A 24,341-nucleotide genomic window follows, 5' to 3' on the forward strand; every position below is an offset into this window, starting at 1 on the left:
TATGTAGTGTATTTAAAAATACACTTATAACTATTACTTGAAAATTTTCATTTTATATATAATTAACTTAGCTAGCTAGTAACTTATAAACTATATATTTAAAAATAGAATTTACATAACATTTTCCTACGAGACAGAAAAAGTTATTAAAATAAAATTATTTATCAAAGCTTATAACCAAATGTCCTCTTAATTCTTTACACATGCGTAATAACAGTAAGAAACAAATAAACAACAATAGTCCCTTATATATGTTGCCACCATATGAGCATATCATACAGTATTTTGTACATACACACATATCTGCCATAGGCCGTAGCTCATTAGAAACAAACTCAGCTTATTTCTTTTATTTAATTATTAGTATTATTTTAAAAAAAAAGCAACTTAATTGTATACACACTGACTATCTCTCTCTCTCTCTCTCATCATTTTGTGATCAGGCAGGATCACAGGTACCCTTGCTGAAGTCGGCCATGGAGCAAGCGTGGTGGTTATCTAAGGTACTTGCAACTCCATCATCATCTACTACCTTCTGCTCATCCGCCGCCGCCTTTTCTCCCGCCGCCACTCTCCTTCCCTCCGCCGTGCAACTGCTCATCACCAATACCACCACCATCACCAACACACCCAACTTCATACCACCCATCTTTTCTATATATCCTGCCATTCAAATCAACAGTTAATTAATTTCAACATTATGCATATGAAGTTAAGCTTTACAACTAAATTTCCGACTCACCCTAGATTTCTTGATCGTTAAGAGCTAGGCTTCGCAACCTGTTGAGCGATCAATCGGTTGTTGAAGTTGGAAGATTTTGGTTTTTGTATATGGACGTTCATTCCATATATATAGTTGGAAATTTATTTGGTGAGGAAATTTAATTTGTTGATGGGGTCTCCACCAAACTAGGCAAGTTCTAGTGGGCTGCCCATTTTATTACAAGATTTGATCAAAAAAATGATGGACCTAAGGAAATTATTAGCCTTTACAAATATGCACATCATCATCCCATTACTCTCACCCAATAAATTTAATCACAAAGTCAAAGGATCACACTGATAACACTGCTATTATATTTTTATTAGGGTTAATCATGTTTTCCATAAAATTTCATCAATTTTTATTTTCTCTTAAAAAATTCTCCATTTTCTGACTTTTTTCATAAGATATTTCAAATTATCGTTTTCTATTAAAAAACCCTCAATTTTCAGCATATCTAAAAAATGTCACGATATACAAATCTGGTGATAGTCACCTCATAAGATCTTTAGGTGGAACAACGTCGTTTTTATTGGGTGAGGTTAAAAAAACCACCTAAGAATTCAGATAACTAATTACTTATGTTGTCGCTTTTATATAGCGGAATATTTTTTGAAAAAACTCTGAAAGTTGGGGGTATTTAATAAAAAAATGAAAGTTGAGGATATAATATTTGGAAAAAGATGAAAATTGGAGACATTTTGTGGAAAAAGTTGAAAGTTTGAGGAGGATATGAAAGTTCGAGATATTTTGTGAAAGACACTGAAAATTGGGGACATAAAACATGATTAACCCCTTATCATTTTACTAGTATTTCACAATATTGCATGGAAATATTTAAAATTCTTTAAATTTAGAGTATATATTTATGTACATATAAATAATTTTCAAAATTAATTCGTTTGATTTAAAAAATGTATGGTGAATTGGTAAAGTTCTGCGCATGTACTACAGATATACAAATTAAATAGGGGTGGAATTAAATCTACCCACATCAATAAAATGTCTTGCAAAACTACCCACTTTGAAAGTCAAAGCCGAAAAGTACACTTGATGGTGATGGGTTGCTTGGTTTTTTGTAAAAGTTCTTACACTTTTCTTACACAAGTACAATTGTGTAAGAAAATGTGTAAGATAGGTAGTTAAAAATGCACAAAACCAGATAAATGTGCAATTATTGTAAGATGATTGACGTATAATGCCCTAAGTTTGAAAATAATGAAGGTAAGTTTGTGTATAATAAAACAGTAATACGAGGATGACAAAAATTGTACTTTAAGTATATTTGGAAACAAAAAAAAATTATGAACCTAATGTATACATTATCCGCCAGTAAAACATAGCCGCTAGCATTAGCCGCCGGGTTTTTTAAACGTCGGGTAATTAATTTCTGGCGGCTACTTGGGCTAAACGTCTTATTTGATAGTTTAATGCATAAAAAAGCATACTTTGGGTGTTTTATGCTATTAACTAAACTTTTATATAAAACATTGTTCACTTCTCCAAAGTCTCATTCATAATTTCAACTCATAATTGTTAAGACATGTCCATGTTGGTCATTACTAAAGGCGTGTGTTTTCTGCTTCAAATATTTCAAATCAGGCAACACAATAGCTTCTAAAACATCAAAAAACCGCTAATTATCATTCTATCCGCCAGTAAATACATATCCGCGGCCAGTAGCCGCTGATGTTTATTGTTGGGCGGCTACTAGTGATAAACCATTAATTACTGGCGGATAGTGAGCATTCCATGGTGTTTGCTAGTTCATCGATATTATGCAAATGAAACCGCTTCGAAATTTATTCAATCAGTATCCAATACTCCCAACTTCAGAACATCACTTACTGGAATGAACTAGCTCTACTGAATATTCAATCAGTATCCAATACTCCCAACAACAATATCCATCAAAATTTAATATAAAAGGTAATTAAGCTACTGCTCCCAGCCCGTACCCTTGCATGCTCTACGTGTGTGGCCAGGCGAGCCACATAGACCACAGGTTTTGGGTGCTCGTTTTCCCAGACTACTTGATGCATCCGCTGTTGTGGTCCTTTGAGTCGGCCTCTCACCAGCTGAAGGAATTCTAGATTCTCTTGGTCGACCAGCTTGTCGCCGAGAAAGGTTTGGCAAAACAATATCAGATGCAACTTCAAACGGAATTTCCCAGTGCTCTAAGGGAGGCAAGTGATTTACTGCTCCGGAGTATGTTTGAACCAGTGAACTCCGCAAGTAGTAAGCTTCCACGTAATCTTCCACTGGCTCTTTCGCCTCACTGCGAAAAGAAAGCTAATATTTAGTAGGTATCTAATAACTGTAATTTTATAATAAAATAGATTTAGCATACGTAATGGCTGCGATCGCATGAGAACACGGCATGCCGTCCAGGTCGAATTCATTGCATTCACAGCTCTTCGCTTGAAGGTCAACCATGAAGCGACGATCACCAGCACGAACCCTGTATTTTCTCTCGGAGGTCCTCTTCGCAGTGTAGCGACGACTCTTTGAGATCTCCGCACTTATCTTCTGTTTTGCCTCTGGAGTAAGAAGGTCATCGCTCTCTTCCGCAGACGCAAGTCTGTCATTGAACCACTGCTCCAGAACCATCCTGATTGCCTCCAGCATGGAGCATATAGGAAGGCGTCTGGCCCACAACAAACGGGCATTCAAAGCCTCGGCAGCATTAGATGTAAGAAAACTATAACGGGTCACCGGACTTTGTGATCGTGCCCACTTCTCAGGGCCTACGCGCATCAACTTCCCGTACGCCGCCGGCTTCAATTGAGCCATAGCCGACATTGCACGTGAAAATTCTGAGTCCGTGTAGGCGTATGCAGCCTGGCGGAAAAGCTCAACAACAGCTTGCCCGTAGCCCTTAATTTTGTTCTGCAAGTGGTAGTAGCAAAGACCGTGAGTAGCATTTGGTAACTCGCTCTTCACAGCATTAGCAATGGAGACATGCGCATCAGAGACAACTAGTAAGTTGTCGGGCTGACCAAAAGTTTGTCTCACATTTGAGAGGAACCACTTCCATGACTCATCATTCTCGATCGGCCCGACACCAAATGCCAACGGAAAAACTTGCTCGTTTGCGTCTTTTGTCACGGCGACGAACAAAATGCCATTGTTCTTCCCCTTCAAGTGTGTGCCGTCGACCACAATCACTGGCCGAAGCGAAAAGAAGAAAGGTGTGATGGAAGCCGCAAGAGCAAGAAACAGATGTTTGAACCGGTTGTTTTCGTCTACTTCGAAATCCATCACGGTGCCTGGATTCGCTTGAGTTAGGGCATACAAATATTTGGGCAGAAGAAGGAACGAATCATCAATTCGACCGTATATCTTCTCTAAGCTGAGATTTCTTGCACGCAGCGCGACATCATATTTGATTCTGACGCCAAATTCACGTAACAACTCCGACATAATAGATTTCGGCTTAATGACCTCTCCGTCATCGCGTATTCTTTTTTCCACATAAGCTGCAACCACATTCGAATGTGCCTTTATTCGTTTCAAAATGCCCAACTCCCCTTCGCAAGAGTGCTCTTTAAACTTATGCACTCCCCACATCCCTCCGCCGTGACAAGATGCACGCACATCGAACTTGCACTTATCAGAGTGCTTGCACTTGTAATAGAGGCGTCCCTGATCTGAGCGTACAACTTTTGCCTCAGCCCCTTGCTTCATATTCCAGAAGCCAACAGCAAGGACCAATTCTTCTTTACTGTTGTAAAAAGAGTTCTTCCCCAAATCAGCAACTCTGGACAGCTCACTCTCGCGAGCAACGAGCGAAGTCGTGGCGTCCACTGGAATCAACGGAACTATCCAATTAGATAGTTCACCGGTCGAGTCCGTCGGATTTCCGTGACGGGTTCTACTTTGTCGGATCCAACCTGCTCGCTCGGTCGCCGTGAACTCTATCAGATCATCGTCTAATAAATCCTCAGAGGCGGCAGAATCTGTGCCCGACTCGTTCGTTGGATCGTATTCTTCGTCTTCTTCATCAGAATCGTCATCAGGTTCTTCGGCTTCGTCTTCAGGTTGTACGGCTTCTTCATCAGAATCGTCATCCGTCCGCACCTGGTTGAATCTCCCGCACATTTCATTCAGATTCCATGCGGATTCGTCCAACAGTTGCCCATCCCATGAAAAGTACTGTGTTGGAGGCGCGCTCTCGCGAGCATGATACGACGTCTCATACTGACTAGATTGTGCTTCATCATCTCCGTATCCCGAAGCCTGGCCAAAATCAAAAGTAGGGATGTACGCTTCTTCGACCGGGTCGTTGTTGTGCTCAACGTACACCATGGGATATTCGGCAGTTTCCAACAAGCCTTGCACATCATCGTCGTCACTTATTACGCATTTCGTCTCCCTTCCAAATCGATTGGTCGCCAAATAATACAATTGATAGTTCGGGCTCAACGAATGCATTGTCAGCACATTGTTGATGCTGTATATCAGGCTCGCAACTGTTTCATTTAAGAGGGGAAGGACCTCCGTAGCCCCGCCAACATAGTGTATACCATCGACGACTCCGTTGTATCTCACATATATGTATCTCACGAATTCCATCTATAAAACCACATAAAATACAGTATTAAAATACGTTTAAAAAGTTCAAAACATCACAATAAGCTCGAAAAATGAAGTATCCGCCAGTAAATCATTATCCGACACCAGTAGCCGCTGACCTTGTAGGGTCGGCGGCTATTATCGTTTTCTAATGATATTCTGGCGGATACTTTATTTTTTGGGTTCAAAACATTCAATTATATTAGAAAAAAGTTTAATATTTCCCTAACATGCTTTTAAATTTCAGATAATAAAGAAATTCATTAAAATAACGTAAAACATGCTCTCAACGTTAAAAACAACGTACGATTAAACATGCAAACTATAATTTATACAAACAATACAGGAGAATCACCTTTTCGGGCTGAAATTCAACACAAATTGCCTCCTCTCGCACAAAACCACTCAAATCTTTAGGGTATGCCTGAATTTATGAAATTCAAGGTGAGTATTTCAATTTGTGTTTTGGTCATTCACAAATGCAGCCTTATAAGGACTAAACTTGATTCCTTACAAAAAGTTCACGTGAAGTGCAGTGTTCATTCAATACGGCTTCAATTTATTATTGCATGTCACCTCACGCATGCATAAAATTAGCATTAATGCCCCACTACAACCAAATTTTTTGCAGAGTCACCTTCTCAGTATGTACTTTTAATTTTTTACTAAAAAATTAAAAGTAAAAAATCGCAACAAATACAAAAGGGGAATGCGTATGTTATATTTAAACATTCATAACAAGCTGAAAAATTAAAAATTATACATAATTTGACATAAAATATTATTTTCTGCCTAACAGACCAAGTATCCGCCAGAAAATCGTACAAAAAGTTCAGTAGCCGCCATATATTTTTTGTTAGCGGCTACTGATAAATCAAATAATTTAATGGCGGATACTTTACTTTTTGGCTATATAATATTATTTCATTACCGAATATATGAATTTCCAAATAATTGGTATATAATTTCTTATTATTTTATGTGCAAGTCTATTATTTTTTGTGTAGTCAAATCATGCATAAAGTGAGTGTTATTACCCCCACTATAATCCAAATTTTGGCAGATTCACTATCTCTCATATTTCCCATCCATGTGTACTTCTTGTACTGTACATATTTCACTATCTCTCATATTTCCCCTTGTAAAATTAAATAAAAATCTAAAAATAACGGTGCATATGTAACAATAAAAAATCACGAAGGATAAAAATTCACAATCATGCTAATTATGAACAAAGTATTTTTTTTGAAGCGAATAACACAAGTATCCGCCAGTAATTAGTAGCCGTTGAATAGTAGCCGCCGGTCACAAACTTCAGCGGCTACTTCGGCCGGCTACGAATTACTGGCGGATACATAGTTTAATGGTTTCAAAAAAAAAAAAATCTTAAGAATTGACATGTTCGTGATTTTTTTGGCCTTCGTATTAATGTTTGTAACACACAAACGTCCCCTAATTTATTCAAAATTTGCAAATCTATTTAATCTTATAATGCATGAAAGTGACGTTTTCTCACATTTTGTACCAATTTTAACTGTTTTCTTACACAACTCTTACTTCATTTCCATCATCATCAACTTTTACACAAAAAACCAAGCAACCCATCACCATCAAACTTGCTTTTCGGTCTTTGACTTTGAAAGTGGGTAGTTTTGCAAGACATATTATTGAAGTGGGTAGATTCCCCTATTAACACAATTAAATATATGTAATGCTTGGATATCAATGAATTAATAAAATTATCAACTGGTAAATTTTTGTATCATAAAATATCGATAAAATTATTTGACGATTTTAATTACATGAACATTTGAATATGGTTTAAGTTAATTTATTGGATGATTTTGGGTCTAAACAAAATGATTCATGTGTACTGTGTGTTTTATATAGGCAGAAAAAATTAATGAAATATTGGAGCACATAATTTTATGTAAAGCTCTTTTATGGATATGATATATATAAATTCCTAAAATGGTACTTAGTTTATTCTTTTCTAAACCTAAAGTATACATAAAAGTAACCCATTAGGTGAAGGATTAAAGTATGATTACCAAATCATTTGGATCGTTAGCTAACAACTCAAGGTTTAATACAGTACAAGTATTGGGGCTCGTTTATTACCACTTATTAAAGTGTATAATATACTTACGGCACTCTAATATTTTATTTGATAAAAAGTAATATGAAACACGTAACCCTTTATAAATTAAAAATTCAAAAATATTATACTGATTTGGGAATTCTGTACGAAGGTGATATAAATAATACAAATCTTAATTATAATTATTATTAATTAACTTTATAATCTTAATACATCATACCAAACAACATGCTATATTTTACAGATATATAAATACATTATATCAAACATGATATTAAAATGACATATAGTAAAAGACATCTGAATCAAATATATAACACATTATCTCATACCACGTACCAAACGAGCCCTTAGAATATATGAGTCGTTCACACTGTGCGGAAATCTGCACATGAGAATTTATGTAAATTAACAAGTAATAAAGTTATGAAAATATAACAAAATTAATTTCCAAAACGGAAAGATGAAAAAAATAAAAAACTGAAGTTCTCATTTTTGAGCATTCGTAATCGTTAGTACTCCCCCCTTTCCGTGAAACTTGAGCAGTATTCTTTTTCGGGTTGTCCAGCGAAACTTGAGCATTTTTCTTATATTGTAAATATTTTTTCCTTAATTTATTCACTTTTTTACTTTTTCACCTATCATGCTTAACGCACAAAATACTAACTCCTTAAAATCTGTGTTGAATTTTTCTTTCTCAATCTTCGCAGAACGAGTGGAGTATATAAACTATTATAGGTACGCTCCAATGGCAGTGGGCTCCGGCTGTGGGTGCACCTCATTCTCCACGGTAGTGGGCTTCTCATGATTCGCTGGCACGTCAATCATCGCCACCTTCTCAGCCGCGCACACTGGCGTCGTCTTCTTGGTTTCATAGTCATGTCGAATCAACAACGTTGTTAGATTCAGAAAAAGAAATTGGAAAATTTTGAGATTTTGATTGGAAAAAAGTTGGAAAGATTGAATTTATGAATTGCATTTTTTTCCCTATGTGTTTTAAGGACGAAACGATGCCTCTCACATAATATATGTAGATTTTTTTTCTTTTTTTCTTTGCAATTGAACTTTCATATCTCACCGAAATAGTCCACGTGTATTGACAATATGAATGCTCGTTGGAACACATTAACTTTCAATCTCCCAACTTCTTTTGTGGGTTGCAAATAGAAAATGTAACAATGAGTATTATTTTAAGGTGAGACGTTTTCAAAAAAACTCTTAACCGATGAACCAAAAACTAATATTCACTCATTAGAAATTAATAAAAACTCTATAAATTTCTAATCAATTTTTTTTGGAAATAATTTAATAATTACTATTGGAGCTGCCACATGCAAAATTTTGCATTAATATTTATTACTCCCTCCGTCCTAATTTAATAAGCTACATTTTCTTATTTGGATGTCCATATTCAATAGATCATTTTTTAAAATGGAAAATCAATACATAAATAACAATCTCACCCAACTCATTATTTACACCAAATGTCACTGTGGCCCATAAATAATTTTCTTTCTTTTCACTTTAAAGAGAATATCTTCATTCTCTCTCATTTATTTTTTTGACAAATATACCAACAACAAAGGTTATTTTCTCTCTTATATTTTATTATAAACTGTTCATTTATTTAATATTTGTACCCAAATCCTGTGGCCTATTTAATTGGGATGAAGAGAATATATGTTTTATGACATCAATGCTACACCTAAGGCTTGTCTATGTGGTATGGATAATGTGTGATATCTTTGACTGAGATGTCTATCAATTTATTAGATATTAATATCATGTTTGGTAAGATATATAAAAAAGATGTTACGTTATTTTATTTTTTCTACTTGGGGGAGTTGGGGAGGGGGAGCAGTGGGGTTTGAACCCGGGACTCACTGTTCACACACAGGAGGTCGCACCGCGCTATTACACCTCTCAAATGTGATATAGAGTAAAAAAGATATGATAATAGATACCATGCTATTAATTTATAAAAAAAAATTGATTTTGAAACAAACAATATATATAAGAGTATCATGCATAGAAAATGAGCTTTTTGTGTGTGATACATATAAGTATATATTATAATGTGCGGTGAGGTTTAATTAGTGTATCAATAAAATAAATTAAATGCGATGCCACGGGAAATATTTCGAATTATTGCAGGCTGCAGCAAATACGGAAACCAGGAATTAGTATGTATGTATGTATTAAAAATGAGCTTTTTTTTTTTACTAAAAAAAAAATGAGCTTTTTGTGTGTGATACATATGAGTATATATTATAATGTGCGGTGAGGTTTAATTAGTATCTCAATAAAATAAATGCGATGCCACCGGAAATATTTCGAATATTATTGCAGCAAATACGGAAACCAGGAATTAGTATGTATGTATGTATGTATTAAAAATGAGCTTTTTTTTTTTACTCAAAAAAAAAAATGAGCTTTTTGTGTGATACATATGAGTATATATTATAATGTGCGGTGAGGTTTAATTAGTATCTCAATAAAATAAATGCGATGCCACCGGAAATATTTCGAATATTATTGGAGCAAATACGGAAACCAGGAATTAGTATGTATGTATTAAAATTGTTATCGCATGCATATATTAGACAGCACTATTGATAGTGGAACCAATAGGAATAGAGTCCACAAATTTGGATATTATTTGTGTCATTTACTGCAACTTGTTGGCTTACTAATTGCTCTCTATTTAGTGCGGTAACCAAATTTAGTATTAACATATATGATTAATCTGCATATTGTGCACCATGGGCAATCAATCAGGCTGAGTTGTCATTTAGTATGTTTTCTCGATTCCATGGGTCAAATAGAATGACCTTTGTTTGGATGTTGGTGAAGAGGGGCTTGGATTTAAAAATATTGATTGGTTTAATGAGGCTTTGGTGTTAAAATGGGTGTGGAAGTTTTTGGACCGCAATGACTACTTGTGGGCTAGAGTTACTTCTTCAATTTATGGGGACACTACAAAAAAACGCGAAATTAGCGGCGCAAATTACCGACGGCGATTTTGCCGTCGGTAATTACCGGCGGCACGGCGACGACATTTCAGGCGACCCGCAAATTCGAAATCACCGTCCAATTACCGACGGCAAAATCGCCGCCGGTAATTAGCGGCGGCGACGCCGCCGGTAATTTATTGATTTGCATTAAATGTTTTTTTTACACAATTACCGACGGCGATAATGCCGCCGCTAATTAGCGGCGGCAATTGCCGTCGGTAATTGTTAAAATATAGGTCACTGTATTCCCTTCTTTTTTCAGTTTTGCGCCGCACGAACGGAACCCCCCCTTCCCCTGCTGCTGCTGCTGCTTCCGGTCCGACCGCCGCCGCCCAGGTTACTCTCTCTCTCTCTCTCTAGATCTATATATATATATATATATATATATATATATATATATATATCTCATTAATTTTAATTATATATATATATAATTATTTAATTTTCACTTATATTCTTTATTGTAGTTCGACGACCTCGTTTCACCGCCTTCTTCACGACACCCGCCGGAAACCACCACCGTACGCTTCTCTTATTTATTTAATTAATTATTTAATTATGAATTTATTTATGTATTTAATTATATATTAATTAAATAGATTTATTTGTTATATATAGTTAATTAATTTATAATTGACTTTGTTTATAACTAAATTATATGAAGCATGATTAATTTTAAATAGTTGGGATGGCTTTGCAGGGTGGAGAATCGCGGAGGATATGGAGGACCGGATTAGGAGGAGGGGAGGCAGCTGGTGGGGGAAAATAGTTGGGATGGCTTTGCAGGGTGGAGAATGGTTTAAGAAAAATTTGAAGCGGGTGGTTGGGGATGGAGGCGTACAAAATTTTGGTCTCATACGTGGCTGGGAGAGCGGGCTCTTAAGGATGCTTTTCCTAGACTGTTTAGGTTATGCGAAAATAGGGAGGCTACCATTAGGGATGTGGGGAAATGGAATAATGGGAGTTGGGATTGGGAGATAAAGTGGAGGCGAGAGGGAGAGGAAAGTAGAGATGGTGAACTCTTTTCTGGACGCACTCTCTAGTTTTATTCCTCATGCAGGGAGGAATGCCAAATGGGAGTGGTCTGCCGACAAAGATGGAGCGTACACTACAAACTCAACTTACCGCGCAATCAAGAACCAAAATCAGATGAATCTGCCAGAAAATATTGGATCGACAGCTTTTCCAAACTATGGAAAGCACCGGCTACTCAGAAGGCAAGATTGATGGCTTGGAGAGCATTTAAAAATAGACTTCCTACTTGTGATAATCTGGTAAAGAGAAAAGTGGAGCTGGATACTGTGGAGAGGAGCTGCTCGGTTTGTTTTCAAGCCATCGAGTCGGCAAAACATCTCTTTCTTCAATGCCTGAAGTCCGATGCAGTGTGGGATGTTCTACAGGGGTGGATTGGCCTAGAAACGGCTCGACCAGGAGCCATCGAGGATCACTTCATGTCCTTTTCTCACTTGGGAAAAGGAAAGAAAAGCAGTCGTTTTTTGAAGGCCTTATGGTGCTGCACGATATGGGTTTTGTGGAGAACAAGGAACGAGGGCCGGTTCGAAGGAAAGACGTGGGAGATAAATATATATTTAGCACTTGTATTGAAATAAACGCAAGAATGTGGAGTTGGAATTCTATTTTTATGTTGCTTGACTGGAATGATTCTTTTTCCTCTTGGTGCTCTAGCAATCTTTCGCGATTGCTATGTTAGTAATTTCGGGCTTTTCTATTGCCTATTTTTTTATAATGAAATCTGGTTCTTTTCTGATGAAAAAAAATAGTATGTTTTCTTGATTGGTTTCATGCTTTGGTTTCAATATTAGGTAGCTATTTTGGTTTGAAAGTATTATACAGCATGTGTGTTGTAGATCTTATATAAGGTACTTGTGTGTAGCTACCTTTCTATGGTGCTACTGAACCTCAATCTCGTAATAGGCTATACTCCATTGTTTTTCGTAGATTTAATCAGATTGTGGAATAATTTCTTTTTTAATACAAGAACAAGTTAGAAATTGTAGCTTGCGATGGCAAAATTCAATTGAATAATCAATAAAAAATATACGTTAATTTTTTTGTAAGCTTTCTAGCCCGATTGGTCAGACAGATTAATTAAAATCTAAAAGTTAGGATTAGGGTTCAAAATTTCTAACAAACCTAAATGGGTAATTAATTGCCCCAATTAACATCCCTATTAAGAATATTTTATACCAATTAAAATGATAACGTATTAGATTGCAGCATACATAAAACATCTATGTCAATTCCGTCTAAATTAATTTATTTTTATTGAATCCAAATATATATCAAGTGCGGAAATTTATTGAATCCAAATTAATTTATTTTTATTGAATTAGCCCTAAAATTCTTGTCAACCTTGTACCAATCCTCTAAGGAGAATTATTGACGATATATATTTCTTTTTGTCCGAAGAATACGTTGAAATTTCCTCCAACTAAAGTGCCTTTTTACATTAATTAAAAGTAAAAATGGGTCACTTTAATTCGTAAGGGAGGATGTAATCTTTGAATTTCAAGATTATTTAAACTATTTCAGTTGACTATGTGTTTCCTTTTCAGCATACTAATCATATCTATTGCTGCCGCCACCTGAGCTAAGAATTCAATTTATCTTCTAAAATCAGATGAAAATGTGAATGTTAAGAAGGTGATTTTTGTTGTGGATTGGTCAATTAATGACAACAAATAAATCCTTTGGAAATCGGCAAGTTAGTATTTGTTTGTATATGAAGATGGAGATGGTGACTCACACTGATTTATAGGGGTTCTGGTTTGAGAAGAGGGTGGTCGAATAAATTATCTAAAAATGTGCTAGCTAGCTTCAACATTTAAATTACTGACAATCGCACACATGTTTATATAAAAAAAAAAAGTAACGTAAAATTAATTAAATTAATTAGGAGACTATTGTAGTTGGTGAATGCATGCAGATTGTTATATATGTGAAATTTATTTTATTCTCTATAGATTAATATTGGTCAAAACTTATTAATGCACAGAATTACAATGCATTAGTACATGGATATCAAAATAGATTAAGTGCTCGTTTGGTTCAAGTAGAGGAATAGAAATGGAATTATTTTTATTGAATGTTTGGTTTAACAATGAAAATAAATCTAATAAGAAATTCTCTTTCTTTTGTTTTCCTTATATTTTGAGGAATAACAAATTGGGTGATTGGATTACCCTTAAATAAGGGTAATGGTTAAGTCATTACCCAAATCAAACAACAAGTAATGGATTCAATTAATTGAATTCATTTCCAACCTTTAAAAATACTCAACTAAACGTGGGTTAAGAAGAGTCCCGATCTAGCTCCTCTTCTCAAGTCAAATTATAAGAGTAATTTTCTTAATATAGAAGATTTAATACCATAATCAAATTGCTCTTTGTTTATCTAAAATATAAATAAATAAGCATACATGGTCACGACCGAAAACAAGAATTGTTGAAATCATGTGAACACTTTTTTTCTTTCTTTCTAGAAACTGTCAAGTTTCTGAAATTATCTATTTGATTTTGGAAAATCGCAGGTAAAATAATGTGGTAGAAAGTATGATCATTTTGCAACTTGCTAACCAAGCATGAATGCATGATGTTAATATTGTTTGTTTTAATAGAACTTGCATGCGATTTATATATTACAACAACGTATATATTATTGCACAATTATGATGTATATAAAGATACTCCTTAATTATGAGGTATGAAGAAAAACAAACTTCATTACTTTTTAATTTGTGAGGCGTTTGCTTTGTAATTAATTACTGGTAGTACATAATTGAAGGATTAATTACATGATCAAATATGTCCAAATTTATTTAATTAAAGAGTATAAATTAATCGATACAAATTTCCTTCACTTAAAATAATAAAACAAAATAAAGAAAAGAATGGAATAATTGATAGTATGTATAAACCCATATGTATGTATTACACTTTTTTAGAAAATTAGAAGCGCAGCCACAATGATGAGGGCGATGACGAAGAATCCAAGCCATACACAGTCAAATATAACAAATATAAAATAAATATATATAGTATTTTTCAAAAAACAAACGGGGGCAGGTTAAATTAAATCGTGTTGCACACCAACTGTTCTACTATTACTGCACACGTGTAGAAAAGCGCGCCTTTCTTCCTTGAACGCTCATAACACGTGGATGACTCCTACCAACCCTTGTTTGTTTCCAAATAAAGAAGCATACAAGAGCATCCACGCACAGCTGTCGATTTCAGGCTTGCAGGTGGGCCCTTTCATTCGAGCCACCGAGCTCCGCAGCAATCGAACCCCATTTCATAGTCCGGCTCACCCCATACCTCCGACGGTGTTTGCCTCTCGCGTTCAATACGCAGAGGCCACTTCGATCTCCCATAGATAGCGATGGGAGGCTCGTGTCTACTCCGTGAACTTTGTTGTAGATGCTACATAGGGTTAATTATGTTCTCTTTTTTTCATAAAAAAAGGTTAATTAATGTAACATTCCCAATGTTAATAGCGAAAAAATAAATAGATCTATAACGTTATGTTTTGTAAAATTAAATTTTTAATATTTATAAAATGAGTTAAATAGGTCCATAACGTTCACATATTTGAGCAAATAAGTCCATTAATCTAACAAATGTGGATGCAATTGACCTATTTGCCCCAATTTGTAAATATTAAGAGCATATTTAATTTTCAATATAAACGTTAGAAGTGTCTTTGCGACTTAATCATTCTTTTTCTTTTTCTATGTTCTTAATTTATGCTTTTTAATTTTATAAGTAATAAATTTCTTTCTTTCTTTTTCTAAATTCTTAATTTATGTCTTCTTAATTTCATATTATATTTTAAATAATTTTATGAATAATTATTGCATTAAACGTAATTTATGCATTTATTCAAGATCATTTATGTATAAGTTATTATATTCCCATATATATATATATATATATATATATATATATATATATATATAGGGAAGGGATCAATGAAGAATGCTAAATGTAGAAGGAAACAACGAAGGCTGAATAACTCAATACATTTACTGAATAAATCACGCGAGCGCATGAACGAAAAATGTACGTGTTTATTCAGTAAAATAACTATTCGTGCGGTCGCGTGATTTATTCGGTAAATTTATTGACTTATTCAGAACGAAATATAGTTACTTCTTCATAGATCCCAACCATATATATATATATATATATATATATATATTACATATTACATATTTTGATTTGAAAAAAATTGTATAAATTACATTTTAGGAAAATTGTATGACTTCAGTATTTATTTAGATTGATACAAAAACACCTCTAATATTTACATTAAAAACCAAATAGGCCTCTAAGAGCATCCGCATTGGGGGTTCCTTGATAGCCTACTTGATAGTGTTTGTGTTATTGAGTAGGTAGTGCTGCATTGGAGTTCCTTGATAGCCTACTTGATAATATTAGTTTTGATTTTATGTTTTTCATTTAAATTTTATTGCATAATTTAAATAGCATATTTTTGTAATAGTTAAATACTGGATTAAACATAAAATTTTAAATTACTTAAAACATTAAAAAAAATACATAAAAATTTAAAAACTCCTAAAAAAAATACATAAAAAATTAAAAAACCTAAAACATCATTAAAATCACATTCCTTGATAGCCTAGGATAGACCACGACGCCTGAGCACGTCGGCGACCATGGACGCGTGCAATGCACGTTGTGCGTTCGTCATGTGCGTCGTATCCGTGTTCAGGAGCTGCATATCGAGCTCCCTCTCCCGGATATCGTTCCTCCGCTGGTACTGGGCGGTGAATGCCCTCATCTGCTCGTCAGTCCTCTCCAACCTCTCCACTATTTCTGGTGGATGATCCGAGCTCGTATGCGACGCTGCTGCATTCCCTTTCCCTTTGGCCGCCGCCTTGGCCGCCTTGTTGCCAATGGGCCGGGCAGAAGAGATCTCCTCGCCCGACGCCGAGGTGGTGAAGCCGCCCTCTTCCGTAGTCTTTGTCCTCTTGGAGGCATGCACGTCTCCAAGGAGGTACATCGACTTGAACTTGGGATTGTTCCGGAGAACTCTCCACACGTTCCAGAAATTGAAGGAGGCCCTGTGTGGGCTTCGAGCCTTGAAGAGGGTTTGGGCCTTTTCACGAATCATATCATCCGAATGACCGGACGGCCAATTGTTGCGCGTCTCCACCCAAACAGCTTCCCAGAGACGCACATCCGCGCTCACCCGGGACCAGTGGCCTTGAAGTTGCTTGATCTTAAGGTCGACGCCGAGAATGGGGTTCACACGTTCGCGGATCCGGCCCCAATATGCCTCTCCCTTCTGATCCGTCCCACGGATCGAGTCGTTGGTCTCCTCCGCCCAAATTTGGACGATGAGATCCGTATGCTGTGGAAGGTAAGTATGACGGTACCTAGCTTCTTTGTCGTGCTTGATTTTGGTGGCCTTTTCCTTCCTCCGGCCGCCTTTCTTTGGTGGGGAGACACTCTGCTGAGCACTGACCGGTTCCTCCTCGGGCGGGCTCTCCTCCAAGTTGATTCCTCCCATATCAGGATGATAATCGGAGGAGAGATCGGGGCACCAATTTGGATCGTAGAAAGGGTTGTGTGGATCCATGACGGAGAAAATTGTAGGAGAAGAAGAGGTGTGAAGAGAAGAAAATTGGAGAAGAAGAGGTGTGAAGATTGTGGGGAGAAGGTGGGGTTTTTTAAAAAAGAGAAGAAGGAAAAAAAAAATTGAAAACGGTCGGTCAAAGGTGCGCAAATCGAGGAGGTGCAGTCAAAATTCGAATAAATTCGAATTTTCCAATTTTTCCTTTTTTTTTTTAATTGGGCGCGTGCATTGCACGCGCCATCCATTCCCCCCTATCGAGCATACCCGATAACTCGGGTACTCCTCGAGGAGCTCCCCCCCGCATCGCCCTCCTCGACCGCCTCCCTCTCCTCGAGTACCCACTCGAGTACCCGCGTTGCGGGTGCTCTAATCCTTACAAATTGGGGTAAATTAATATGTACCTAGCATTCACATTTGTTTAGATGAAGGGACTTATTAATCTGCCCTAATTTTGTAAACATTAGGGACCCTAATTTGTATATGTTAGGAACTTATTAGTTGCATAAAATTGATGTTAGAGACCTATTTGCCCATTTTTCTTATAAATATTATGGGTGTATTTGTTACTTAACATTTTTTCTTTCATTAAAAAAATTTCATTTTCAGAATTATTTAGAAAATATACTCAACTTCTATTGTCTGTTCAAATTAAATACTCCAACTTTAGCACTTTAAAATAATATCCCGTTATATAAAATCCGACGATAAAATGACGAGTCACTTAGCTAGATTATTAGGTGGATCGATTGCGTTTTATACTTTTATTAGGTGTGGTGGAAAAAATACATTTCATAAAATTCGAAAATCAACTTATTATATTCCAGCACCGAATTTTGTATAGTAGGATATTTTCTGAAAAACGTTGAAAGTTTAAGTTTTTCAAATTGAAAATAATAGTTGGAGACATCTTTTAATCCTAAAGTAAAAGAGATTTATTTTATTTTTACAATGAAGAGCATCTCAATTGATAAGATGTTTTCCCTCCGATCAATAAGTCAATATCCAAGACACCATGGAGGAGTGATGAACCATTATTAAGGGGGAAAAAAAAAGGCAAAAGAACTTTTTTAATTAATAATTTAATTAAACTTGAGCCGACCATTAATTTAAAAAGTATTTATATTGATTTCTTCGCAAATTATCTTGGAATCTGGATCTATCACACACTAATTTCAATAAACATTTCCAAATAAAAAGATTAAAGAATCCACAGCCCATGGCCAAACGGTCCCAATCAGTCACTTATTAAACTAGGAATTTCTGCCATCTAGATTATTTTGGAGGATCATCATGTAAGTTTTCCTGTCAACGTCCAAAATAGCAGTTCAATTCTATGCGTCACATTGAAATTTCTTGAATAAAATCCACTACTTGTACGTTTCAAAAGAGAAAAAAAAATCCACAACTTCTATTAGGCGTTCACATTCATTAAATATTTCCATAATTAGTGGCATGTATATTTTATTAATATTTTGGTTCTATATAAACATGGCTCCCACTCCTTACCACAAAACAACACTTGCTATAATTTCAACAACTCCTCTCCATTGCTCCAACTCGATCTAATCCCAAATCAATCGATAAATAAAAAAAGAAAGCAGACAGCATGAGATATTCAAAAAGAGTTTGTGAATTCTCCCTTATTTTTCTTGTTCTTGCTTTGGCAAGAGCTCAAGAAGTTGGTATGTCTTAATTATATCTAAACATTTTATTGTTTTCTGGGAAATAAAGCTAGCTATTGTTTTGGGAAGATGTAAATCTTTGTTACATTCTGAGTTTCAATCTTGTATTTTATTTACCTATTTATGACGTGTGTGGCATTACCGTTATACAATTGAAGGGATGGCTTTATTTCAGTACTGTACTGTGAATGTGATGAAGATATATATTAGGCTTTGAAATATTTGCAATATTTGGAGAAAATATTAATTTGTTGGGTTGGGTGATATGATATTTTATAAATATTGATGATGATGATGATGATGATGCAGATGATGAAAGAGAGTTCAGTTACGACGAAAAGAGTGGGATGGGGCCGTCGCGGTGGGGAGAGATCCGCCCCGAATGGAAGGACTGTAAATCAGGGGAAATGCAGTCTCCTATTGATTTGCTGAATCAAAGGGTTCGAATTGTTTCCCATTTGGGCAGACTGCGCAGAACTTACAAACCTGCCAATGCTACTCTCATCAACAGAGGCCATGATATGATGGTACTATTATTTCCTTCAATTTTTTTTATTTTTTATTTTTTAATAAAAGCTAACCTTATAGTATATCAATTGTAACTGAGTGCAGTTAAGATGGACAAACGATGCTGGCCATATCCATATAAATGGAACCATATTTCACCTTAGGCAATGCCATTGGCACTCGCCTTCCGAGCACACTCTCGACGGAAGAAAGTAATTTCCTCAATTTTAATTTACACTCTAATAATTATATATATTGTCAAAAAAATTAGTAATAACTCTAAAACAAATTGAATAACAGGTTCGACATGGAAGTTCATTTGGTTCACGAGAGCGACGACGGGCGTACGGCTGTGATCGGAATCATGTACAAAATTGGACGCCCCGACTCTTTCATATCACTGGTACACGCACACTTTAATTTCATAATATAGGAGTAATTTTTTTTTTCTATATTTGGAGAGTTTCATATATATCTCTAATTATTTTCTCAAATATATTGTAGTTGAAACCGGGGTTTAAAGCTTTGGGTGAAACGGAAGATATCGAAAAAGCTATTGGTACGATTGATCCAGACTTGATCAAATTCGGGAGTAGAAAATATTATAGATACATCGGTTCTCTTACAGTCCCACCTTGCACTCAAAATATCATCTGGTCAATTGTAAGAAAGGTATGATTTTCAAATAATATTACCTTTTAAATTTTATGATTATTTTTAAATTTTCTAATAGGGGGCATATGTTTAATCAATTAATTAGGTGAGGACTGTGACAAAAGAACAAGTTAGTTTGATACGCGAGGCTGTGCACGATGTAAGTTTTCACACAATATAATAATTATATTTTATTATTATTATTATTATTATTATTATTATTATTATTATTATTTAAATTAATTTATATATTGATAATCTGTCCAGACATTGGAAATAAATGCGAGGCCAATCCAACCTACAAATGGGCGTTCCATGGAGCTCTACAGACCAAACGATCCTAAGAATTGATTATGCATTGAACGAGAATTACATTTGTCGAGTATCGGATTTAATTTATTTTATTTAATTTTTACAGTTACGATATTTTGTGTTCCTTTGTTTATTTACCATGTATTGTATACACACAGGGCTGGTTTTTGTTGTGTTCTAGCTATTCATTGTTTATTCCTGATATATACATGTCATATAGTTTATTTCAATAAACACATCAATAATTTTTATTAGTAGCTTTTTTCCGCATAATGTAGAATGCATGTATGCAATGATTTAACATATAAACAACAGAATATGACTAGATTGAGGGATGCTGCTGATACGAGATAGAAATATATATAGAATAATTTTAAAATGATTAATAGTTATATATATGTGTGGAGTTGGGGGCGAGGTTGGCATTCAAAAGTATAGGCTTCCAACAAAGTAAATAAACTCGTTTATTTTCTTACATAAAATAATATTGTCATTTGTAACTAATTGATCGCTAACGACTAAAAAAGTAAAAATATTTCGAAATCGAGATCTTAAGAGCAGTGAGCACCCACCCAAGACGTGATAACGTCTTAAGTTGTAACAAATGGATACTTTATTGATTAGGAATTAAAAACAAGAAACCATATTTCGTCTCTAAATGAGACATTTAAGCAGTGAAAACTTCAGTATATAAGCAATTAGGTTTAAAGGTACAAACTCTTTACTCCTCCCCCAAGTGAAAAAAAGAATTAAATATATTTTGTTACTAATTAAATTTGTGTTTTAGCACATCAAATAATTTGAAAATAAGGTATTTCTACATCGGTCTCACAAAACTTTTTATACAACTGTGATTCAAACATTTGAGATAGCCTCATACAAACAAACAAAAATTTAAAAAAGAAGAATCTGCACATAAATAATAAAAAAGTGCTAGCAAACGCAACATTTGAAATCAACATAAGAATATAACATCTTAAAAAAATAACTCGGTTGTACGTTGGGTTACGGAGTCAAAAAAAGTATGCCTTCACACAAAACGATTCGCGAGTCAATAAGTGACAGAAATATTAAACTGTTATATGCTTCTGATACATCAACCTACATACTACTCCATATTTTAATTAATTCTCCTGACTTGTACCCAAAACAACGATTTTTCTTGATTTACCTGATCAAACATTAATATTGAATATTAGAAATACACCATATATGAAATAATTAATTAATTAAGAGAACATTACACCATCCTAGCAAGAATCTTGAGCACATCTTCCATGGAAGGCCTATGCATGGGATCATGGTCGACGCAGGATCCAGCCAAAACCGCCAAACACAAGGCCTCTGCTAATGGATAATCATCTTTGAGACAAGGATCCACGAAGCTCCTCAACTGATCAAAGCATCCTCCTTCATTCGCTCCCATAAATGTCATCACCGCCGCTTCCTTCCCGCTTATCACTTCCATCAGCACCACCCCGAACGCATATATCTCTCCGCTCCGATCAACATTCTCCTCCGCCCCGGAGCTCCTCAGATTATCGCCGGAGACCAAGATCTTCGCCCTCCAGCCCCAGCTCAAGTATATGTTGGCGCTGCTCAGCCTCAGCTGATCCCTGTAGGCGGCCGGCGTCACCGAGTAGTGCAGATAGTGAAGCCCCGTGGCAATGTCGAAGGCGATCTGAGTCCTTCTGTGCCATTGAAGCGCACCAGATGGCCTCTTTAAGCACTCTCTTAAGCTGCCATTGGAGGGGAGCTCGAACACCAGATAACAGCACGACCGTTCCTCGTCGCCGTAGCACACGCCGCGGAGCTTCACGATGTTCACGTGATTGATTCTCGAGTGGACGTCGATCACCTGACGAGTCCCCTCGAATCTCATCTCCTTGATCATCATCGCCGCCTCGCCGCTGCACCTGTAGATGCCGCCGCTCGTCTTCACCTCCTCGCTGAAATTCTTCGTCGCGGCATTGATCTCCTCCACGCTGTAGATTCTCAGAGAGTACTTCACTCCGACCAGAAGATCCGGCGACAAGCATGAATTCGTGGAGAAAGGAGAGCTGATCGGAGTTGAGCATGAGTTCAACGCGCGAGTTCTTTCGTTTTTGAACTTTTTCAAAGCCTTCACGTACAAACAGCATGAGATGGTTAAGGCGATGATCAAAGTCATCCCGACGACCGATCCGGCGACGTACAGCTTCGTCAATTCCGGCGTTTTCCGCTCCTTTTCGACAGGTTTCGTCGGCAGGAACTGAGGCGTCGGTGGATCCGAATCGGGAATGCTGAAATTGATCAACGGAACGTCTCTCAGCGGAACTAAAATCGTCGTGTTCGGAAACACGGCTGGCTCGAACGGATCCATGCCGTTGAACTTCCATATCTCCTCCTCTGGAACGTTGAACTTTTTGGCAAGTTTTGGGGTTGTGTCTCCTTCGATGAAAGGGTAGGTAACCAGATATTTTATCTCTTCATCGTTATTGGACACGTGTTCCAAACAAGCACACTTGAGAGGCAAACGGAGCGTGGAGCCAGCGCTAACGTCGTCACCGCCAGCGTTATTTTCCGCCGCTAACGTGACGGATTTCACCAGACCTTGGTAAACGGCGCACGCGATTTCTGAAATAGAGGTGTTTATAGCGGTTGTGTAGTTGAAGTAGGAGCGGTAGAAGCGATCGGCGGAGCAGGAACACGCGACGGGGACGAGGACTTCGTGGCCGGGCTGGAGAGGCTGCGCCGGAGTGGAGACGTTGGGGTTGACGGAGAGTAAGGTGTGGGAGTCGGTTTGGAAGAGGTTTGAGATGGCGGAGACGGTGGAGAAGCGGTGGCTGGCTCTGTAGACGATGAAGGTCCGGCATGAGGTTCCGGCGGTGGTGCAGGTGTAGGTGGTGGCCGCGTCGGAGGAGCATGGAGTTTGATCGTAGTACTGGTGGTGCTGGGAGTAGGTGGATCGCAGATGTAGAGAGAGGAGTGCGAGGATGAGAAGCTGCAGAGGAATCATCTTAGGTGATCAGAATGGCGAGGCGCGCGCATTTTTATTTTGATTTAATTTTAGTAGGAGTATTTGTTTTGACTGGTTGTGGTCGGGAAGTGAAGGTGTGTCCGACAATTGGGGTGATGTAAGAGAGGGGTATACATCAACGGCCGGCTGATACTGTAGGTGGTTGGAGAAATTTAGTTTGGATTTCGAATGCTTCCTCTTGTACTTTTGCATTGCCTCACATTTCAAATTCTTGTATCAAACACTATTCTTTTTTATTTTCTTCTCTTTATGAGCATCATTCGTTACTGTTGTTGCTTGGGTGCAATAATTTGTACTATCATACCAAAATCTACTAATGATTTTAAGAGGACGTTTAATTTAAATAATAGGATATATATAGATAAATTATTAATAAATTATATTCTGATGAGACAAAAATATCCATCTACTAAAAACAGACAAATTGAAGCAAATCCAACGGAATCCAACCATTACCACTGTTCTTGACATGGCAGTCCTAATTTTGCGGGATTTAGCGTTATTTTGAAGGATTTCAGCATCCGATAAAGTTGGAGATCAACCTAAAGATAAATTAAGATTGACTCGAAGAGTTTTAAGGGGGTGTATTAGTTCAAGACTTTAATAGATTTCTGCAGAATTTTAAAATCTGGGTGTATTCGTTCAAGACTTTTAAAAGTTTATGAAAATCTGGGTGTATTCGTTCAAGACTTTTAAAAGTCTATAAAAATCTGAGTGTATTTAAAAATCTACGGATTTTGACATTGGACTGATTTCCATGGATTTCATTCAAAAAATACACATGAACAAATTCGAGCTCGGACCACGAGAATTCAAATCTTGAGAGTTTCCAGCGCTCGTTGGGTACCAACGGACGCGGCTGAAGAAGCCAGCGCCGGCTGGCACCTAGGGGCCGCTGATGGAGGAGCTACAACGATGGCCGCTGGACCCTAGCGGTCGCTGGGTATCCAGCGAACGCTAGGGTCCAGCGGCCGCTAGGTGCCTGTCTATCGCTCGTTCAATCCCCGCGTTCGCTGGGTTTGTAGATTTCAAGTCTGAAAATATCACGCCAAATTCTTGCTAATTCATTAAAAATCCAACCAAGAATTCATTC

The 24,341-nt window shown here is 36.7% G+C and overlaps 3 protein-coding genes and 1 long non-coding RNA gene across 4 annotated transcripts; 1 reads left to right on the forward strand and 3 right to left on the reverse strand.

Moving 5' to 3' along the window:
• Positions 1-228: 228 nt before the first annotated feature.
• Positions 229-939, reverse strand: LOC131000628 (uncharacterized). The gene is made up of 2 exons (XR_009093755.1): positions 743-939; positions 229-663 (listed from the first exon to the last, which is right to left on the reverse strand). It is a non-coding gene; the product is annotated as an uncharacterized LOC131000628 (long non-coding RNA).
• A 1,592-nt stretch (positions 940-2,531) lies between these two features.
• Positions 2,532-5,851, reverse strand: LOC131000529 (uncharacterized). The gene is made up of 3 exons (XM_057926489.1): positions 5,694-5,851; positions 3,114-5,338; positions 2,532-3,041 (listed from the first exon to the last, which is right to left on the reverse strand). The coding sequence occupies exons 2-3, from the start codon at positions 5,336-5,338 to the stop codon at positions 2,702-2,704; spliced, it is 2,565 nt and encodes an 854-aa protein (XP_057782472.1). The 5' UTR covers positions 5,694-5,851; the 3' UTR covers positions 2,532-2,701.
• A 12,732-nt stretch (positions 5,852-18,583) lies between these two features.
• LOC131000600 (alpha carbonic anhydrase 7-like) lies at positions 18,584-20,483 on the forward strand. Its single transcript, XM_057926610.1, has 7 exons — positions 18,584-18,756; positions 19,066-19,283; positions 19,369-19,475; positions 19,564-19,666; positions 19,768-19,935; positions 20,024-20,077; positions 20,185-20,483. Exons 1-7 carry the CDS (start codon positions 18,681-18,683, stop codon positions 20,266-20,268), a joined length of 810 nt encoding a protein of 269 aa, XP_057782593.1. The 5' UTR covers positions 18,584-18,680; the 3' UTR covers positions 20,269-20,483.
• A 986-nt stretch (positions 20,484-21,469) lies between these two features.
• On the reverse strand, positions 21,470-23,227 carry LOC130998009 (lysM domain receptor-like kinase 4). The gene has a single exon (XM_057923446.1). It carries the CDS (start codon positions 23,225-23,227, stop codon positions 21,470-21,472), a length of 1,758 nt encoding a protein of 585 aa, XP_057779429.1.
• Between the last annotated feature and the right edge of the window lie 1,114 nt (positions 23,228-24,341).

The sequence above is a fragment of the Salvia miltiorrhiza genome, chromosome 8 (genome assembly GCF_028751815.1).
Source record: "Salvia miltiorrhiza cultivar Shanhuang (shh) chromosome 8, IMPLAD_Smil_shh, whole genome shotgun sequence".
Taxonomy (NCBI): Eukaryota; Viridiplantae; Streptophyta; class Magnoliopsida; order Lamiales; family Lamiaceae; genus Salvia; species Salvia miltiorrhiza.

Coding starts and splice junctions, on each gene's coding strand:
- LOC131000529 (XM_057926489.1), bottom strand. CDS start 5,338: ATGGAATTCGTGAGATACATATATGTGAGATACAACGGAGTCGTCGAT. Junction 3,042..3,113: donor CATGCGATCGCAGCCATTAC/GTATGCTAAATC, acceptor TTCTTTTCGCAG/TGAGGCGAAAGAGCCAGTGG.
- LOC131000600 (XM_057926610.1), top strand. CDS start 18,681: ATGAGATATTCAAAAAGAGTTTGTGAATTCTCCCTTATTTTTCTTGTT. Junction 19,936..20,023: donor TCTGGTCAATTGTAAGAAAG/GTATGATTTTCA, acceptor TCAATTAATTAG/GTGAGGACTGTGACAAAAGA. Junction 20,078..20,184: donor TACGCGAGGCTGTGCACGAT/GTAAGTTTTCAC, acceptor TAATCTGTCCAG/ACATTGGAAATAAATGCGAG.
- LOC130998009 (XM_057923446.1), bottom strand. CDS start 23,227: ATGATTCCTCTGCAGCTTCTCATCCTCGCACTCCTCTCTCTACATCTG.